The 17,169-nt window shown below is 44.6% G+C and overlaps 1 protein-coding gene across 1 annotated transcript in view; it reads right to left on the minus strand.

Annotated features, from left to right (window-relative positions):
• Window positions 1-2,015: 2,015 nt before the first annotated feature.
• NKPD1 (NTPase KAP family P-loop domain containing 1) overlaps window positions 2,016-17,169 on the minus strand; it is a 38,223-nt gene continuing 23,069 nt past the window's right edge. Inside the window, exons 3-4 of the mRNA XM_073549367.1 lie at window positions 5,872-6,003; window positions 2,016-5,758 (exon numbers count right to left, since the gene is read on the minus strand). Of these exons, the coding sequence (XP_073405468.1) occupies window positions 3,672-5,758; window positions 5,872-6,003 (2,219 nt within the window). The 3' untranslated portion in view covers window positions 2,016-3,671. The remainder of the gene's footprint in view (window positions 5,759-5,871; window positions 6,004-17,169) is intronic.

Consider the following 17,169-nt stretch of genomic DNA (forward strand, 5'->3'; position numbering starts at 1 on the left):
CTACTTGAGCTTTTGGTTGAGCGTAGGAGAGCTTGGACATGGGTGGGTATTCGACTGAAAAATTGTGGTATGTGCCGTATTATGGAAGTGTCCTTTAATTTAGTAAAACACAGTATATAAAACTGTATGAGCCATCGTTAGTATATGGCAGAACAAGAACTGAACACTTCTTCTACTTTGCTTCAGTGATTGGTGGAAGTCTCAGAATCCAGACCTTCAATGTTCCTGGCAGCTCAGGGGAGCTCTGGTGTTATAGCTTCAGGTGGAAGCTGAATTCAGGTGTCGAGCTTCAGGGGTGAAGCTGAACTTTGGTGTCGTACTCTGTTGCTTGGAGCAATAGCAACAGAGCAAAGCTAAGTGGTGATATCCCTGTTTGTACCTTTCCTTTTGTTTTGTGTGTTTCAGTGCAGTGGTGGGATTAGTTTCTGCACTGTCCATTTCACTAGAAAGGGCTAGGTGCAGGGCGAGCTAGGGTTTTTAGGTATCCTGCTCGGCGCCAGGTGCGGAACCTTCATAGGGACTATTCAGGAGTGTAGAGACACTGACTCAGGGGAGTGCAGCAGGTCTCCACGTCCCCGTTCCCTATTGCAGGGTCCTCCATTGTATCGGTTTTTCTGGTGTTTCCCTTATTATTTAAATTCACCCTGCTGGAGGCGGTGTATCCAGTTACATGTGTAATTCTGAAATTCGCCTGCTGGAGGCAGTGTATCCGACTGCACGTTATATTATTTAAATTCGCCCTACTGGAGGCGGTGTATCCAGGGTCACGTGTGTCAGAGAAATTCGCCCTGCTGGAGGCGGTGTGTCCAGTCACACGTTGACCATCACATTATCACCAACCACTGCACTGAAAAACACATTGAGGAAAGTGACAAACAGGGAAAACACCACTTAACTTTGCTCTGTTGCTATTGCTCCAAGCAACAGAGTACGACACCAAAGTTCAGCTTCACCCCTGAAGCTCGACACCTGAATTCAGCTTCCACCTGAAGCTATAACACCAGAGCTCCCAGGAACTCCTCTCTGTAGTTCCTTCCTCCACCAGGCTTGGTTGGAATTGAGCAATATCTCCAACAGTGATTGCAACACCTGACACTCCTTTATAGGTCAGAGCCAGAGCAATCACACCTGCTTTATAATCACGTGCACTAAACTAACCAGAGTGCAATGACCCTACCGGCCACTGAGGGCAAAACTAGAACTGAAACCATCACAGTGCAATGACCCTAAATGGCCACAGGGGGCAAAACTAACTTAAGCACAAAGCTTAAGGAAAATAAAAGGTTACTTGTGCATTTATCTGTCATAATCCAACCTGGATCATGACAATGCCGGCGTGTATTGAAGTATGCTCTATAAAGTGCAAGTGTGTGTAGAAGTATTCATGTAAAAGCTTGTCTGTTTAGGAGTATGAGTATAAAAGTGCGATTTTGTGTAGAATTATGAGTTTAAAATTTTGATTGTATGTATGGAAGTGTGAGTGTGAAAGTGTGTATACATATATGTAGCAGAGTGAGTGTGAAAGTGTAGTAGTTGTGTAATAGTGCCTACATATATGTAGAGGTATGTATGTAAAAGTGTGTTTGTATGTGTAGGACTTTGACTGGAGGACATTTCTTGTGGAGGAGAACAGCAGCTGAAAATTATGCCAAATTCATGAAGAGGTGTACATCTTTTAATGACTTTGTTACGTCTTTCTCCAGTGCACTGTCCATCATAACTGGCAAGCAAAGCATTGAATCAAGGCTTCACTGCTGTATTCTGGGTCTCTCAATGGGGCAGCGTCTACTTGAGCTTTTGGTTGAGCGTAGGAGAGCTTGGACATGGGTGGGTATTCGACTGAAAAATTGTGGTATGTGCCGTATTATGGAAGTGTCCTTTAATTTAGTAAAACACAGTATATAAAACTGTATGAGCCATCGTTAGTATATGGCAGAACAAGAACTGAACACTTCTTCTACTTTGCTTCAGTGATTGGTGGAAGTCTCAGAATCCAGACCTTCAATGATCAAAACTTCTGACATGTCATTTACTCTTTAATTAAATCTCTGTGTGAAATCAAAGTTTTCAACATTGTTAACATGTGATACAGGGACTTCAATGTCTTGCATTTTGTAGTTCTCCTTTTGTTAGCAGCGGATTATTCAGGATACTCTCCAAGCTCCCAGTGTGTGACAATAGAGCTTCTTAATTCAAGAACAAACAAGAACAATGTATGATAAGCTTAATGGATCAGAAATAAATCATTTGTGTGTCTCTATCTGTCTAGCATCTACAGCAGGCTGCTTCTCTCATACACAGACGCAGGAAAACAGGAAGTACAGTCACATGCTCTCCCTGTGTGAGCCTCTGGGAGTTTTTTTTTGTTCTAACTTTATAAACAGCATACAAATCTAGCAACTGAACACTCATAGACAGGAGTGGAGTTGTTGCACTAAACATATTCCAACACCTTTAATTGTCTCACTCCTGTGTTTCATGGCTGAAATAACCTGCTAAGCCTCTGCCAATATGATATGAACCATATGATCTTACTGATATAATTTGCTTAATGTCTACTTCACTTAAAAAAATGCAAGTACTAAAAAGTATATGTAGTCCCTATTTGGCATACAAATCTATATAGAATCCAGCTTCCTAGCCGTCAATCTCTGCCACATAGGTCAGAGAAACTCTGGAGCTAGTTTGGACCACATATGACATTAATTTTTTTTTCTAAGAATCCCCAATAGTACAATTTGGTGTAATTAACATTATTTTCTGACTACTTAATGCATACAAACATTTTTATTAATATTTTATAAAATCATAGCTATTTTATTTATGTATATTATACATAAATTAACTGTAAAACAGACATTTTTATTTCTCATCTAATGTTTTCTCATGCTAATTATGACAATCTTTATTTCTGGAATCAACATGAAAAATGGCGGTCTATCTCCCTATCAAAGGAGAGCACAATCTGTGCAGCCTGTGCAAGGAGGTCTACGGTAGTAGTTTCTACTGCCTACCAGATGACATGTAAGAGGCTACTCTCCTTCATATCCAGGTCTCACAATTATTGATGAATTGACACAGCTGTGAGGAATTTTCTGAAGTGCCATGAATGAGGTCATACATGGTAGGCACCGCCTGGTCATTAAATTAGCAGTTAGAAATCAATATACTGTTCTTGCACAGAGGTTCTTTGTGGTTTGCATCTGAAAAACCTGGAACAGGCTATGCTTCTGGAAACAATGAAGAGGATATGGCTGTCCCAGGAGCACAACAGACTATTTATCATGATGATCTCAGTTGTCAGAACTGTGCTAATCAAATATGAGGGCCTATCCAAATGAGTTGGGTCCTCCCGAAAGAGAGAAAGGCTCATTGTAGCTGCTACATTTCGGCTAATTCATAAAGGATATAAATAAGGAATTCCAATTTATTGGCTTAACAGAACCTAATAACGTATCAAGAAAATGAGTTTGTAAACCAGATACTTTTTGTAATGTCTATAATAACGTTTCCACCTGACCTGAGAAAGCTGCAGATTTGGAACCACAAAGAAGTTGTACTCAAAATGTCCCAACAGTTTCTCTGTGCACAACCTGGCAGCTATCGCTTTCCTTTCTCAAAAGACAGTGAGGAGAAACATACTTATAGATAGAAAGCCTAAAATTTTCACATTATAGTACGGTTTCTCGCTCTAAACTTTTTTCCTCTTCTAATCTCTTATACTGTTCTTTTACTTGTACCCTGCTGTCTTCTTCATCTATCCATGGAATTTCTTTTTCTACTAAATTTATACTTAAACTATCCATTCCACTCACATCCTCATTATTCCCACATATTTCTTTTAATAATTTCTGTTTTATAGAACTGTGCCTTTTGGATTGCTCTTCATCACACCTGAGTTCTGATCCTCTGCTTTTAATCTCTTTTCCATGCATCATTTCAGGTAGACCTTTCTCCCAATGTACGTCAGCTCTGCACCTATAGACATGTTTCTCCCACTCATTTCTAAGCTCATTGTCTCTGTTACTTTGAATAACCTGCATTCCAACCACATCACTGACATCTATTGTGTTGTTTTTATCCACCATTTCTATTTTCTCAATTTTACTCTCTATGATTGTTGTTTTCCAATCATTTTGAAGGTTGTTGATTCCACGGATAAGTCCCATCTTGTGCTTTATCGAATAATCCAGATTAATCGTACACGTCCTCAGTCTTCTGGATTCGTCAACTGTAAAAGGAAAGTCGTGAGAGAGAAACTTTTGGAAAATCTCCGGATCTCCATCCAAGTCCAAAAGGTTCTTCAACCCGGCTTTCAAGGAAAACAGTTCCTTGCTGTTTTCCTTAAACATGTCCCACAGGAGATAATCATTGAATCCTTCCTTACATCCTTGCTGTTCTTCATCCTCCAGACATTGAAGAATCCAGCTTAGTCTACAAGGCCACTGATTGCAGAGAACAACCCAAGCAGCTACAGATTTGGAAGACATGTTGCCCCATGGTATTTTGCTCAGCATCATTAGGTGGACCATAACAGGGATGGCATTGACAATTCGTTTCATTTGACATATGCTATCAGGAATGTATTCATGGAGAACTTCACGCTCACTGTATAGGGCATAGAATGCTTCCTGGATGCAGTAAGCTGGTTGATAAGGTAGTAGGTTCACCTCTGGCTCTTCATCTTCTAAGAGGTCATCTCTAAGTAGCTTCATGGGTTCTGTAATTCCAGTCTTAGTGCCCCGGTTGGCGTCATTCCTGCAAGGCCAATCAATAAGATCTTCTGTCCTTTGTACAGCTTTCTTCAGAAGTTGCAGCTTTGTCTTCTTACCAAGCGCTGGGACAGAGAAAGGCAATGTGACAGTGCGATTGAGGAACATGTAGCCATTGTCTGCCATACCTTTGAGTGAGCTTGCATTCTCTAAACAAGTGACAATGATGCTGGGGTCAACTACCAGTATGGAAATAAATGGAGATCTCTGGTCAGATAATAAAGTGTTCATAGCATCCAATACTCCAACCACTTTGTCAGGTGCACAGAGCTCCAGACTGGTGATCTGTAAGACCACCCGAATCTTCTGCTTCTGGAAAATTTCCATGAATTGAACCATTTGGCTTATCAGTTCCACCTCTTTTTTCACCTCATTCATAAATCCCATTTGAGAACTAAATTTCTCACTATTGACCAGTCGCTCAATTTTATGCTTTTGGCTAATAAGGATGCTCTTTCCTAGCTTAAACAGTGTCATGGCAATTCCTGATCCTGCCACTACAGTCATTAAACTCCCAAAAACTGTTGAGACTCTCTCTTCACCTCCATGGCTTTTAGATTTGATTGGTATAACCAAGAGGAGCAACCCAATGAGAAGCAAGACAATGCAGACCGCCAGTATAATGCAAAAAGTCCTTCTGATGGTCCACTCTCTGCCATCAGATTCTAGATTTCTTTTAGGTTTGCAACCCAAGGCGTTAAATATACTGTGTGGAAACAATCCGAAGTTCCGACGTATTTCCTCGCAGAGTGTGGTGACCAGACCAGCCCACAGTCGGTCACTGCCTGCATATTGCCAAGCGCTGAAGTGTACAAATATGAACTTAATACTTTTCCGTTCTAAGTGACGTTCAGTTACTAAAGGGCAGTAGAAAAATAGACGCCAAAGTAGATGTAGGAAACCCCATCCGGTGGCTTTAACTGTGGCTTTCTCCAAGTTTTTTTCTTCTTTTTCTGTTATACGCGATGCTTCCTCCCGCATGCATTCTGCAAAAGATAAATGAGACTAAAATATAAATCAAATGAAAGAACAAAAAATTATAAAATAGTATAGATGCTTAGACATTATATAAAACAATAGATTTATAATATCTGCTTACTTGTGATGCGATCCAAAAGCATGTACACCCTGCCTCCGAATGGGGCGTATAAGCCAACAGTAACTGGTGTAGCCACCTGACATAATGCTTTTGACAGGCAAGCACAATAGATGTCATCTTCTGTCTCTTTTCCTTTAAGAATAATGCAAACACACATTTTAGATAACTTAAGATGATTCTCTTTCATTTATGGTAAGTTCCATAATTGTAGTTAATTAGCAAAGCTGCACTTGGAGCAATGCAAATGTTGAATGCACTATACAAGTACTTTTCTTTGTGGAGTTAGATACCCTACAAATCTATGTCAGACCCTTTATTGGCCCTTGTCACATGATCAGGGAAAAATGCCGAGCTACAGTACCAAGAAATATCAAAGACAAAAAGCAGCTTAATTTAAAACATGATATGCTAAGAAGAAACATGGTAGTGTCAAAAATGTGATAAAAACGCATGTAAAAAAACACAAGGGAAAAGCTGCCAGTATCCTAATTTACCTAATTGGTGCACAAATGCTGTACAAAATCTGCAACCACAAAAACTCACCGAAATCTCATATCATGGGAGCTTAACTTGAGAGTCCCAAACACAAAAGAAAACCATATACATATATATATATATATATATAGTGGCATGTAATAGTTTGGGCACCCCTGGTCAAAATTACTGTTATTATGAACAGGTAGGCAAGTTGAAGATGGAATGATCTCAAAAAGGCCTAAAGTTAAAGATGACATTTCTCTTATATTATAGGCAGTGAAGTATACAGTGGGGAAAAAAAGTATTTAGTCAGTCAGCAATAGTGCAAGTTCCACCACTTAAAAAGATGAGAGGCGTCTGTAATTTACATCATAGGTAGACCTCAACTATGGGAGACAAACTGAGAAAAAAAAATCCAGAAAATCACATTGTCTGTTTTTTTTTCATTTTATTTGCATATTATGGTGGAAAATAAGTATTTGGTCAGAAACAAGCAATCAAGATTTCTGGCTCTCACAGACCTGTAACTTCTTCTTTAAGAGTCTCCTCTTTCCTCCACTCATTACCTGTAGTAATGGCACCTGTTTAAACTTGTTATCAGTATAAAAAGACACCTGTGCACACCCTCAAACAGTCTGACTCCAAACTCCACTATGGTGAAGACCAAAGAGCTGTCAAAGGACACCAGAAACAAAATTGTAGCCCTGCACCAGGCTGGGAAGACTGAATCTGCAATAGCCAACCAGCTTGGAGTAAAGAAATCAACTGTGGGAGCAATAATTAGAAAATGGAAGACATACAAGACCACTGATAATCTCCCTCGATCTGGTGCTCCACGCAAAATCCCACCCCGTGGGGTCAGAATGATCACAAGAACGGTGAGCAAAAATCCCAGAACCACGCGGGGGGACCTAGTGAATGAACTGCAGAGAGCTGGGACCATTGTAACAAGGCCTACCATAAGTAACACACTACGCCACCATGGACTTAGATCCTGCAGTGCCAGACGTGTCCCACTGCTTAAGCCTATACATGTCCGGGCCCGTCTGAAGTTTGCTAGAGAGCATTTGGATGATCCAGAGGAGTTTTGGGAGAATGTCCTATGGTCTGATGAAACCAAACTGGAACTGTTTGGTAGAAACACAACTTGTCGTGTTTGGAGGAAAAAGAATACTGAGTTGCATCCATCAAACACCATACCTACTGTAAAGCATGGTGGTGGAAACATCATGCTTTGGGGCTGTTTCTCTGCAAAGGGGCCAGGACGACTGATCCGGGTACATGAAAGAATGAATGGGGCCATGTATCGTGAGATTTTGAGTGCAAACCTCCTTCCATCAGCAAGGGCATTGAAGATGAAACGTGGCTGGGTCTTTCAACATGACAATGATCCAAAGCACACCGCCAGGGCAACGAAGGAGTGGCTTCGTAAGAAGCATTTCAAGGTCCTGGAGTGGCCTAGCCAGTCTCCAGATCTCAACCCTATAGAAAACCTTTGGAGGGAGTTGAAAGTCCGTGTTGCCAAGCGAAAAGCCAAAAACATCACTGCTCTAGAGGAGATCTGCATGGAGGAATGGGCCAACATACCAACAACAGTGTGTGGCAACCTTGTGAAGACTTACAGAAAACGTTTGACCTCTGTCATTGCCAACAAAGGATATATCACAAAGTATTGAGATGAAATTTTGTTTCTGACCAAATACTTATTTTCCACCATAATATGCAAATAAAATGAAAAAAAAACAGACAATGTGATTTTCTGGATTTTTTTTTCTCAGTTTGTCTCCCATAGTTGAGGTCTACCTATGATGTAAATTACAGACGCCTCTCATCTTTTTAAGTGGTGGAACTTGCACTATTGCTGACTGACTAAATACTTTTTTTCCCCACTGTATATATATATATATATATATATATATATATTCATGTTTTCCATTTTAAAAACTACAAAAGTAAAAAGGGCCGATGAAAAAGTTGGGGCACCCAGCATGGTTACTACCTAGTAGCTCCCCCTTTTTAAAATATCCCAGCTTATAAATGCTTTTTGTAGCTAGCCAAGAGTCTTTCAATTCTTGTTTGAGGGATTTTCATAGAAAATTCTTTCAGTTCTGTGAGACTCCTGTGTCGTCTTGCATACACTGCTATTTTGAGGTCTAGTCACAGATTTTCAATGATGTTCAGATCAGGGGACTATAAGGGCCATTGTAAAATCTTCAGCTTGCACCTTCTGAGGTCATCTATTGTGGATTTTGATGTGTGTTTAGGATCATTATCCATTTGTAGGAGCCATCATCTTTACAACTTAAGCTTTTTTACAGATGGTGCTATGTTTACATCAAGAATTTGTTGAAATTTCATTGAATCCATTCTTCCCTCTAACCGTGAAATATTCCCTGCGCCATTGGCGGCAACACAACCCCAAAGCATGATTGATCCACCCCCATGCTTAATGGTCGGCGAGATGCTGTTTTCCTGAAATTCTGTGCCCTTTTTTCTCCACACATACCTTTGATCATTGTGGACAAAGAGTTCTATTTTAACCTCATCAGTCCATCGGGACTTGTTTCCAAAATGCATCAGGCTTGTTTAGATGTTCTTTTGCATACTTCTGATGATGAATTTTAGGGAGAGGATGCAGGAGAGGTTTTCTTGTGATGACTCTTCTATGAAGGCCATATTTGTACAGGTGTCTCTGAACAGTAGAACAGTGTACCACAACTCCAGAGTCTGCTATATCTAAAGGTCTTTTGCAATAAAGCGGGGTTCTGATTTGCCTCTCTAGCAATGTCAGACCATGAGCATCTCTCACTGAAATTTTGCTTGGTCTTCCAGACCTTAAGTTGACCTCCATGGTTCCTGTTAGCTGCCGTTTCTTAATTATATTTCGAACTGAGAAAAGGGCAACTTGAAAACTCTTTGCTATCTTCTTATAGTCTTCTTTTTCTCTGTGGGCCTCCACCATTTTCATTTTCAGAGTGCTAGGCAGCTGCTTGGAAGAATCTATGGCTGCTGTATTTTGGCACAAGGTTAGAAGAGGCAGGATTTATAAAAAGCTGAAAATTTGAATCACCCGGCTGTCATGATCCAGACCGGGGTTGGAGTCCTGTTTTCCCTTTTTCCCAGTCTGTTCATGAAGGGGTTAACCTTTCTCAGCCTCAGTCTGGGTTCAGGTTTGCTATTTATTGCCGCTGCTTCCTGCAGGTGATGTCAGTTATAGTTCCTGTCTAGGGCTGCTGTAGCTGACTCTGATTGCTCTGCTTGGTTCTGCTACGTTTGCTATCTGATCCTGTGTCTCTGTTTTCCCCAATTCCTGTCCTGACTTAGTGTTTCCCCTTAGTGTGCTGACTCCCTGGTTTTGACTTGGCTTGCATCCTGACCTGCTTCTGTCTTTGTCTTATCCGCTTCTGACCGTTGCTGATTCTCTGGCTTGTTTCTGACCACATGTATTGCTGTGACCTCTGGTACTTCGTTCCCTCTCTGTTGCTGACCTGGCTTTTCTGACTACTCTTCCGCCACCTAGTGGCTCCTGCCTGCTGCTCTGTGGTTTCACTGTGAGTGTACCTGTTTTTCCCTCACCCGCACTCCTGGTGAAGGTTGTGTGCTACTGCGCTTCAGCAGGCATTACACCGGCCTTTCCTAATGATGATAGTGAGCAAGCCATAATCCTAACAGGCTAATTAAGTTCTGAAACCTTGGTCACAGTTATCTAAGCACAAAAATCTCCAAATGTGCCCAAACTTTCGCGTTGACTCACTTTCCTTTTTGTAATTTTTAAAATGTAAAAAAATGACAATATATATATTTTTTGCCTAAAATACAAAAGAAATGTGACATCTTTAACTTTAGGCCTTTTAGAGATCATTTCATGTTCAACTTGCTTAACTCTTCACAATAATAGTAATTTTGACTAGGTGGGCCCAAACTTTAACATAAGGAAAACAACGGGAGGTATCACTCATGCGCTGCTGAGATAGAATCTTTAAAATAAAATCGTTTATTAGAACAGGTTTACAAGTCAACATGTTTCAAGATCATGCCAGACCTCTTCATCAGGACAAACCAGATTAATTCCTTTTGCAAACTTTTACATGTCACTTTATATCTTATCAGAGAGACCTGCTTTTTTTCTCCTCCTGGATTGATTTTTCACTGTCAATTCTTGGATAAAACCTGTTTTCAGTAAAGACATAAGGCCCCATTACACAAGATGTCCCAGCGATCCCACCAACGATCTGACATGGATGGGATCGCTGGGACATAGTTAGGCTGATCATTTGTGACTAGTGTTGAGCGATACCTTCCGATATCGGGAAATATCGGATCGGATTGGATCGGACCGATACCCCAAAAATATCGGCTATCGCCGATTCCGATACCGGAAACCAATGCAAGTCAATGGGACACAAATATCGGAATGAAAATAAACCCTTACTTTCCTTGTAGGTTAATTCTACATGAAGGGAAACAACTAAGAATAATGTAGAATGCATTGGGGGAGGTGGAGGAGACATTAAAGGCATAGAGGTTTAGCCCAATCAAATGGAATAGCAGGAATTAATTTTTTTTTTTTAAGACGTTCGGAGTTACAAAGATATTGACTATGTTAAGCTTTTTTATATTTTGTCAGATATTTATGTTTCACTATTTCCATGCTCTTCACCTTCTTTTTTACTTCTCCCACACTTTCTCCTTCATCATCCTCTTCAGGGTCATCTTCTTGGTCTTCTTCGGGGTGGTCTTCAGGGTCGTCGTCTCCAGGGTCGTCGTTTTCGGAGTCGTCGTCTTCTTCGGGGTGGTCTTCAGGGTCGTCGTCTTTAGGGTCGTCGTCAGGGAGATCCAGAGTGATTACCAAAAACCATTTCAAAAAGCTTGAACTTGGAAATGTAGCAGAAGGTACAAGAAGGCTGAGGAACTGCTGGGAACCAGCTGACGGTACTGGAACCTGGATGGGTAGCCGAAGGTACAAGAGCCAATGGAACTACCGAGGACCAGCTGATGGTACTGGAACCCGGTTACTAAGCAGGAGGCACCTGTGCCAGAAAGCACTACCAAGGACCAGCAGACATTGGTGGAACTCGGATACCGAGAAGGAGGCACCTAAGCCAAAGGCTCTGCCTGGAACCAGCTGACGTAACTGGAACCCAGGGGGTCATATTCAAGATTCAAAGAACCAGCTAATGGTACTGGAACTCAGATAAGCAGCAGAAGGTACACATGAAAAAAAAAGTTGCAAGGCCGCGAGCTGGCCGGAGTTACCGAAACCCACAGTCCTACAGGGGGAGCTTGTCCTATTGGCACTACGGATCCAGCCTTCATTGCCAGATCTCGCAGCACACATAGGAAGCACCTAAACTGCAGGCACCATAGAGTCGGCTAACCCGACCGCAACAAGACAGTACAACGTATTGGAGGCAAAGTGACGTTGACACTACCCGGAAACAGCTGGCGTGCTGGAACCAGGCTGGGCAGGAGGGGGTACCCATGCCAAAGACACTTCTGAGCAGCAACTGGCGGTGTTGGAGCCCAGGGATTACAGTAGAAACAGAGTGTAGCCAGAGGCCTAATTGGAGCAAGTTTAATATCTGTAGTAGTGTGAATGTGGACAGTGCAGGAGAAATACCCCAATAACACAGGAGCAAGTGTCGACTGTGCAGACGGCACTTCTGAGCAGCAACTGGCGGTGTTGGTGCCCAGGGTAAATAATAGAAACAGAGTGGAGGCAGAGGCGTAATTGGAGCAAGTTTAAAATCTGTAGTAGTGTGAATGTGGACAGAGCAGGTGAAATTGCCGGAAACACAGCAGGGGATCAGCTGACGTTACTGAACCCCAATAACACTGGAGCATGTGTTGACTGTGCAGACCGTACTTCTGAGCAGAAACTGGCGGTGTTGGAGCCCAGGGTAAATAATAGAAACAGAGTGGAGGCAGAGGCCTAATTGGAGCAAGTTTAATATCTGTAGTAGTGTCAATGTGAACAGAGCAGGTGAAATTGCCGGAAACACAGCAGGGGATCAGCTGACGTTACTGAACCCCAATAACACTGGAGCATGTGTTGACTGTGCAGACGGCACTTATGAGCAGCAACTGGCGGTGTTGGAGCCCAGGGTAAATAATAGAAACAGAGTGGAGGCAGAGGCCTAATTGGAGCAAGTTTAATATCTGTAGTAGTGTGAATGTGGACAGAGCAGGAGAAATTGCCGGACACACAGCAGGGGGGATCAGCTAACGTTACTGAACCCCAATAACTCAGGAGCAAGTGTTGACTGTGCAGACGGCACGTCTGAGCAGCAATTGGCGGTGTTGGTGCCCAGGGTAAATAATAAGAAACAGAGTGGAGTCAGAGGCCTAATTGGAGCAAGTTTAAAATCTGTAGTAGTGTGAATGTGGACAGAGCAGGCGAAAATGCCGGAAACACAGCAGGGGATCAGCTGACGTTACTGAACCCCAATAACACTGGAGCATGTGTTGACTGTGCAGACGGCACTTCTGAGCAGCAACTGGCAGTGTTGGAGCCTAGGGTAAATAATAGAAACAGAGTGGAGGCAGAGGCCTAATTGGAGCAAGTTTAATATCTGTAGTAGTGTGAATGTGAACAGAACAGGAGAAATTGCCGGACACACAGCAGGGGATCAGCTGACGTTACTGAACCCCAATAACACTGGAGCATGTGTTGACTGTGCAGACGGCACTTATGAGCAGCAACTGGCGGTGTTGGAGCCCAGGGATTACAGTTCAGGTGGTAGAAGCATGAACACAACAGGAGACCTGAATACTGTTGCCAACCAATTACTTAATCTGGAAGAGGACTGGCAAATTCCAGCGAGATCCAGGCCTTGTTCATTTTCAGAAAAGTAAGCTGGTCAACGTTATCGGAGGATTGTCGCATGCGACGGTCTGTTAGTACACCACCTGCGGCACTAAAGACGCGTTCCGATAATACACTAGCAGCAGGGCAAGCCAGCACCTCCAATGCATACTGGCTAAATTCTGGCCATGTATCCAGCTTAGAGACCCAAAACTTGAAGGGGGAAGAGCCGTGTAGGAGAACACTGAGAGGGCAAGACATGTAGTCTGTCACCATCTGACGGAAACGTTGTGTCATGATCCAGTGTTGGATCTGGCGGTATTAAATGCATTAAGTGAACTTTTTTTCCTTTGGTTCCAAAGTGTGTCATGATAGCCCCCGGTGGCCATTAGAATTATCACACGTGGTGTCGTTTATTCTAAGTTGCCCGGTGGTGGGGAATGGTATCGCACCTTAGGTTTAGGTTAATGTTCACTTAATTATGTATCAGGTGTTACACCCTATAAAGGTGTGCTAGGGGTGTGCAATCACTGCCTGTGATATTGTGAGATTGTTTTCACTCTGGGGGAGAGCCTGGAGGAAGGATGGAGCTGGTGAGGAGTCCTGCGCAGCTTAGCCAGGGGGGACGTGTTTCAGCTATGGTGTCTGGACGAAGGGCTGGCATGGCGTGGTGGGGTCGCAGTGATGGTGTCAGCGGGAAGTGTCTGCATGGACTGGTGGAGTGGCGACTATGGAGAGTGGCACTCACCATGTGGGACTTGGCTGCTGAGCTGGACTCAAGCATGCTTGACTTCGTGTCAGAAGCTGAACTCATCCTTGGGACTCTGGTACTAAGCAGCTGCAACTGGTGGTGGACTCTGCTCCGAGGCTGCACTAAGGTGAAGGATCCTGTTATGGTGATGGATCCAGGTGGAGGAGAAGATGCACGCAGGTGGTGGGCTCTGTTGCAGGAGCATAAGCACAGAGCATAAAGCTAAGTGGTGTCCCCCTGTATTGTCTCTTTCCCTCATGTGGGAAACATTAACAGTGGTGGGCCCTGCAATAGGGAAAAGGGAATTGGAGACCTCCTGAGCTCCCCTGAGCCAGTGTCCCTGCACTCCTAACGTTCCCTATGCCGGTTTTGCACCGGGCGCCGCACGCGTACCTCAACGCCCTAGCTCGCCCTGACCCTAAACCCTCACTAGGGAATAGGTCGGTGCGGAAACTAATCCCACCACTGCACTAATAACACACATGAGGGAAAGAGACAATACAGGGGGACACCACTTAGCTTTATGCTCTGTGCTTATGCTCCTGCAACAGAGCCCACCACCTGCGTGCATCTTCTCCTCCACCTGGATCCATCACCATAACAGGATCCTTCACCTTAGTGCAGCCTCGGAGCAGAGTCCACCACCAGTTGCAGCTGCTTAGTACCAGAGGCCCAAGGATGAGTTCAGCTTCTGACACGAAGTCAAGCATGCTTGAGTCCAGCTCAGCAGCCAAGTCCCACATGGTGAGTGCCACTCTCCATAGTCGCCACTCCACCAGTCCATGCAGACACTTCCCGCTGACACCATCACTGCGACCCCACCACGCCATGCCAGCCCTTCGTCCAGACACCATAGCTGAAACACGTCCCCCCTGGCTAAGCTGCGCAGGACTCCTCACCAGCTCCATCCTTCCTCCAGGCTCTCCCCCAGAGTGAAAACAATCTCACAATATCACAGGCAGTGATTGCACACCCCTAGCACACGTTTATAGGGTGTAACACCTGATACATAATTAAGTGAACATTAACCTAAACCTAAGGTGCGATACCATTCCCCACCACCGGGCAACTTAGAATGAACGACACCACGTGTGATAATTCTAATGGCCACCGGGGGCTATCACGACACACTTTGGAACCAAAGGAAAAAAAGTTCACTTAATGCATTTAATACCGCCAGATCCAACACTGGATCATGACACGTTGCCTCCTGCTGACCGGAGCCGTCTGCGATGGTGTAGACATTTGTGGCGGGGGCAAAAAACTTTGCCACATTTGGGCCATACTGGTCTTGCCTTGTGCTGAGGCGCTGCTTCTGCTCCCTCTTTATGCAGCGCTCCCTCCACTGCCTCGACGCACTGAGCTGCTTTGTAAAGCACTAGCAGCACTGCTCTCGGGTGGAATGGAGAACATGATGGAATGCACCAGTGTGTCTTGGTACTCCCGCATTTTACGCTCCCGGTTCAACGGTGTTATGAGGCTTTGTAAGTTGTCCCGGTAGTGAGGATCTAGGAGGGTGTACACCCAATAATCAGCCGTGTTGAGAATGTGGGCGATGCGGCGGTCGTTTCTCAGGCACTGCCGCATGAAATCAACCATGTGCTGCAGACTGCCAACTGGCCAAGAAACGCTGTCCACTGCTTGAGGCGTCATCTCTGCCTGCTCTGCATCACCCCACCCTCGCTCTACATACTGACTACTAGAGCATCGTGTACCTCCCTCCTCTGGACAGATGTCTTCCTCCTCCATCGACTCCTCCTCATCCTCCTCACAAAGTGTCCCCTGCCTAGGCCTTTGTGAGGAACCACGTTGCGCAGACTGTCCAGAAGCAGATGGCATTTGTGACTCCTCATCCTCCACCTCTTCCACAACCTCCTCCCTTAGTGCTTGCAGTGTTTTTCAAGCAGGTAGATAAGGGGGATAGTCATGCTGACTAGTGCATCATCTGCACTCGCCATCCGCGTGGAATCATCGAAGGCACGCAAAACGTGGCAGATGTCCTTCATAGAGGCCCACTCAGGGGTGCTGAAGTGTGACCGGTGCACAGTGCGACTTGTTTGCGCCTGATGCAGCTGATACTCCATTACTGCTGCCTGCTGCTCACACAACCTCTCCAACATATGTAACGTTGAATTCCACCTGGTGGGTAGGTCACATATGATGCGATGTTCCGGAAGGCGGAATCGGCGCTGCAGAGCTGCAATGCACGATCTTGCCATGCTGGAACGCCGCAAGTGAGCGCACTCTATGCGGACCTTGTGCATCAAGATCCGGATAGTCCCTCAAAAAACTCTGCACGACCAAGTTGAGCACATGTGGGTCGCCCTTCCAGGGCTGTGGGGTACTCGGTACCGGGCCCGATGAACCTCAATGGGAGATGTCACTGCAGTTGGGACCCGGCCCGTGGCCCTGGGCGCCCATTGTTCAAGGGGAAAAATGTTCAGTGTGCTTATGATGATTAGAATGAATGAGTCGTGACGCCACCTGTGGTGTTCGACAATGAAGATGTTAAGCTGACGCTGCAGACAGATCCTCTGGGACAGATGGTGTGGTGCAGCAATGATGTTATAACACTCCACAGGCAGGGCTGTAGTCCCAGGGCAGAGTAGGAGAAGTGACACTTAGATGGTGTAGTATCGGGCGCAGGGGATGTAGCAGTGCCGGGCAGGTTGACGCAAGAATAAGTGGAGGACACCAGGGCATGTAGTTCCAAAGCTTTACTACCAGTCTGTTGTGGCACAAGAGCCCGCATCCGTGCCGTGTCCTCCAGGTCAGGAGCTCAGCCAGCTTCCATGCAAGACGAAGTACTCCTTTCCAACACTCCGCCAACATATGTGCCTTTTCTGAACGTCTCCCTTTTGCACCTATAGTGAAGTACTCTCAGTACTGAGTTACACTGGAGTTCCTCCTGTCAGATGTTCCTATGAACTCTACTTGTACGGCAGACAGCTGTAGCCTGCTTCGGGGACTCCTTGCTACCAAGTCCCGGCTCACTATCGTTGCTGTTGTGCCCCCAAGTCTTGTGTGGGAATAAAGTGGTGACAACTTCTATTCCTCCGGTGTCAGTGAGGGAAAGATATCGTCCCTGTCCATGGTTACTGGTCCACGCATCAGTAGTCAGGTGGACCTTGCTACTGACGGCGTTTAGTAGCGCATGTTTAATTTTTCCCTCCACATGCTTTTGCAGGGCAGGGACGGCTTGCCTGCTGAAATAAAAGCGGCTGGGCACGTTGTATTGTGGGACTGCCAATGCCATGAAGTTACG

This window comes from Dendrobates tinctorius, unplaced genomic scaffold, assembly GCF_039654945.1.
Source record: "Dendrobates tinctorius isolate UK_male_01 unplaced genomic scaffold, ASM3965494v1 ptg000158l, whole genome shotgun sequence".
In the NCBI taxonomy this organism is placed as follows: Eukaryota; Metazoa; Chordata; class Amphibia; order Anura; family Dendrobatidae; genus Dendrobates; species Dendrobates tinctorius.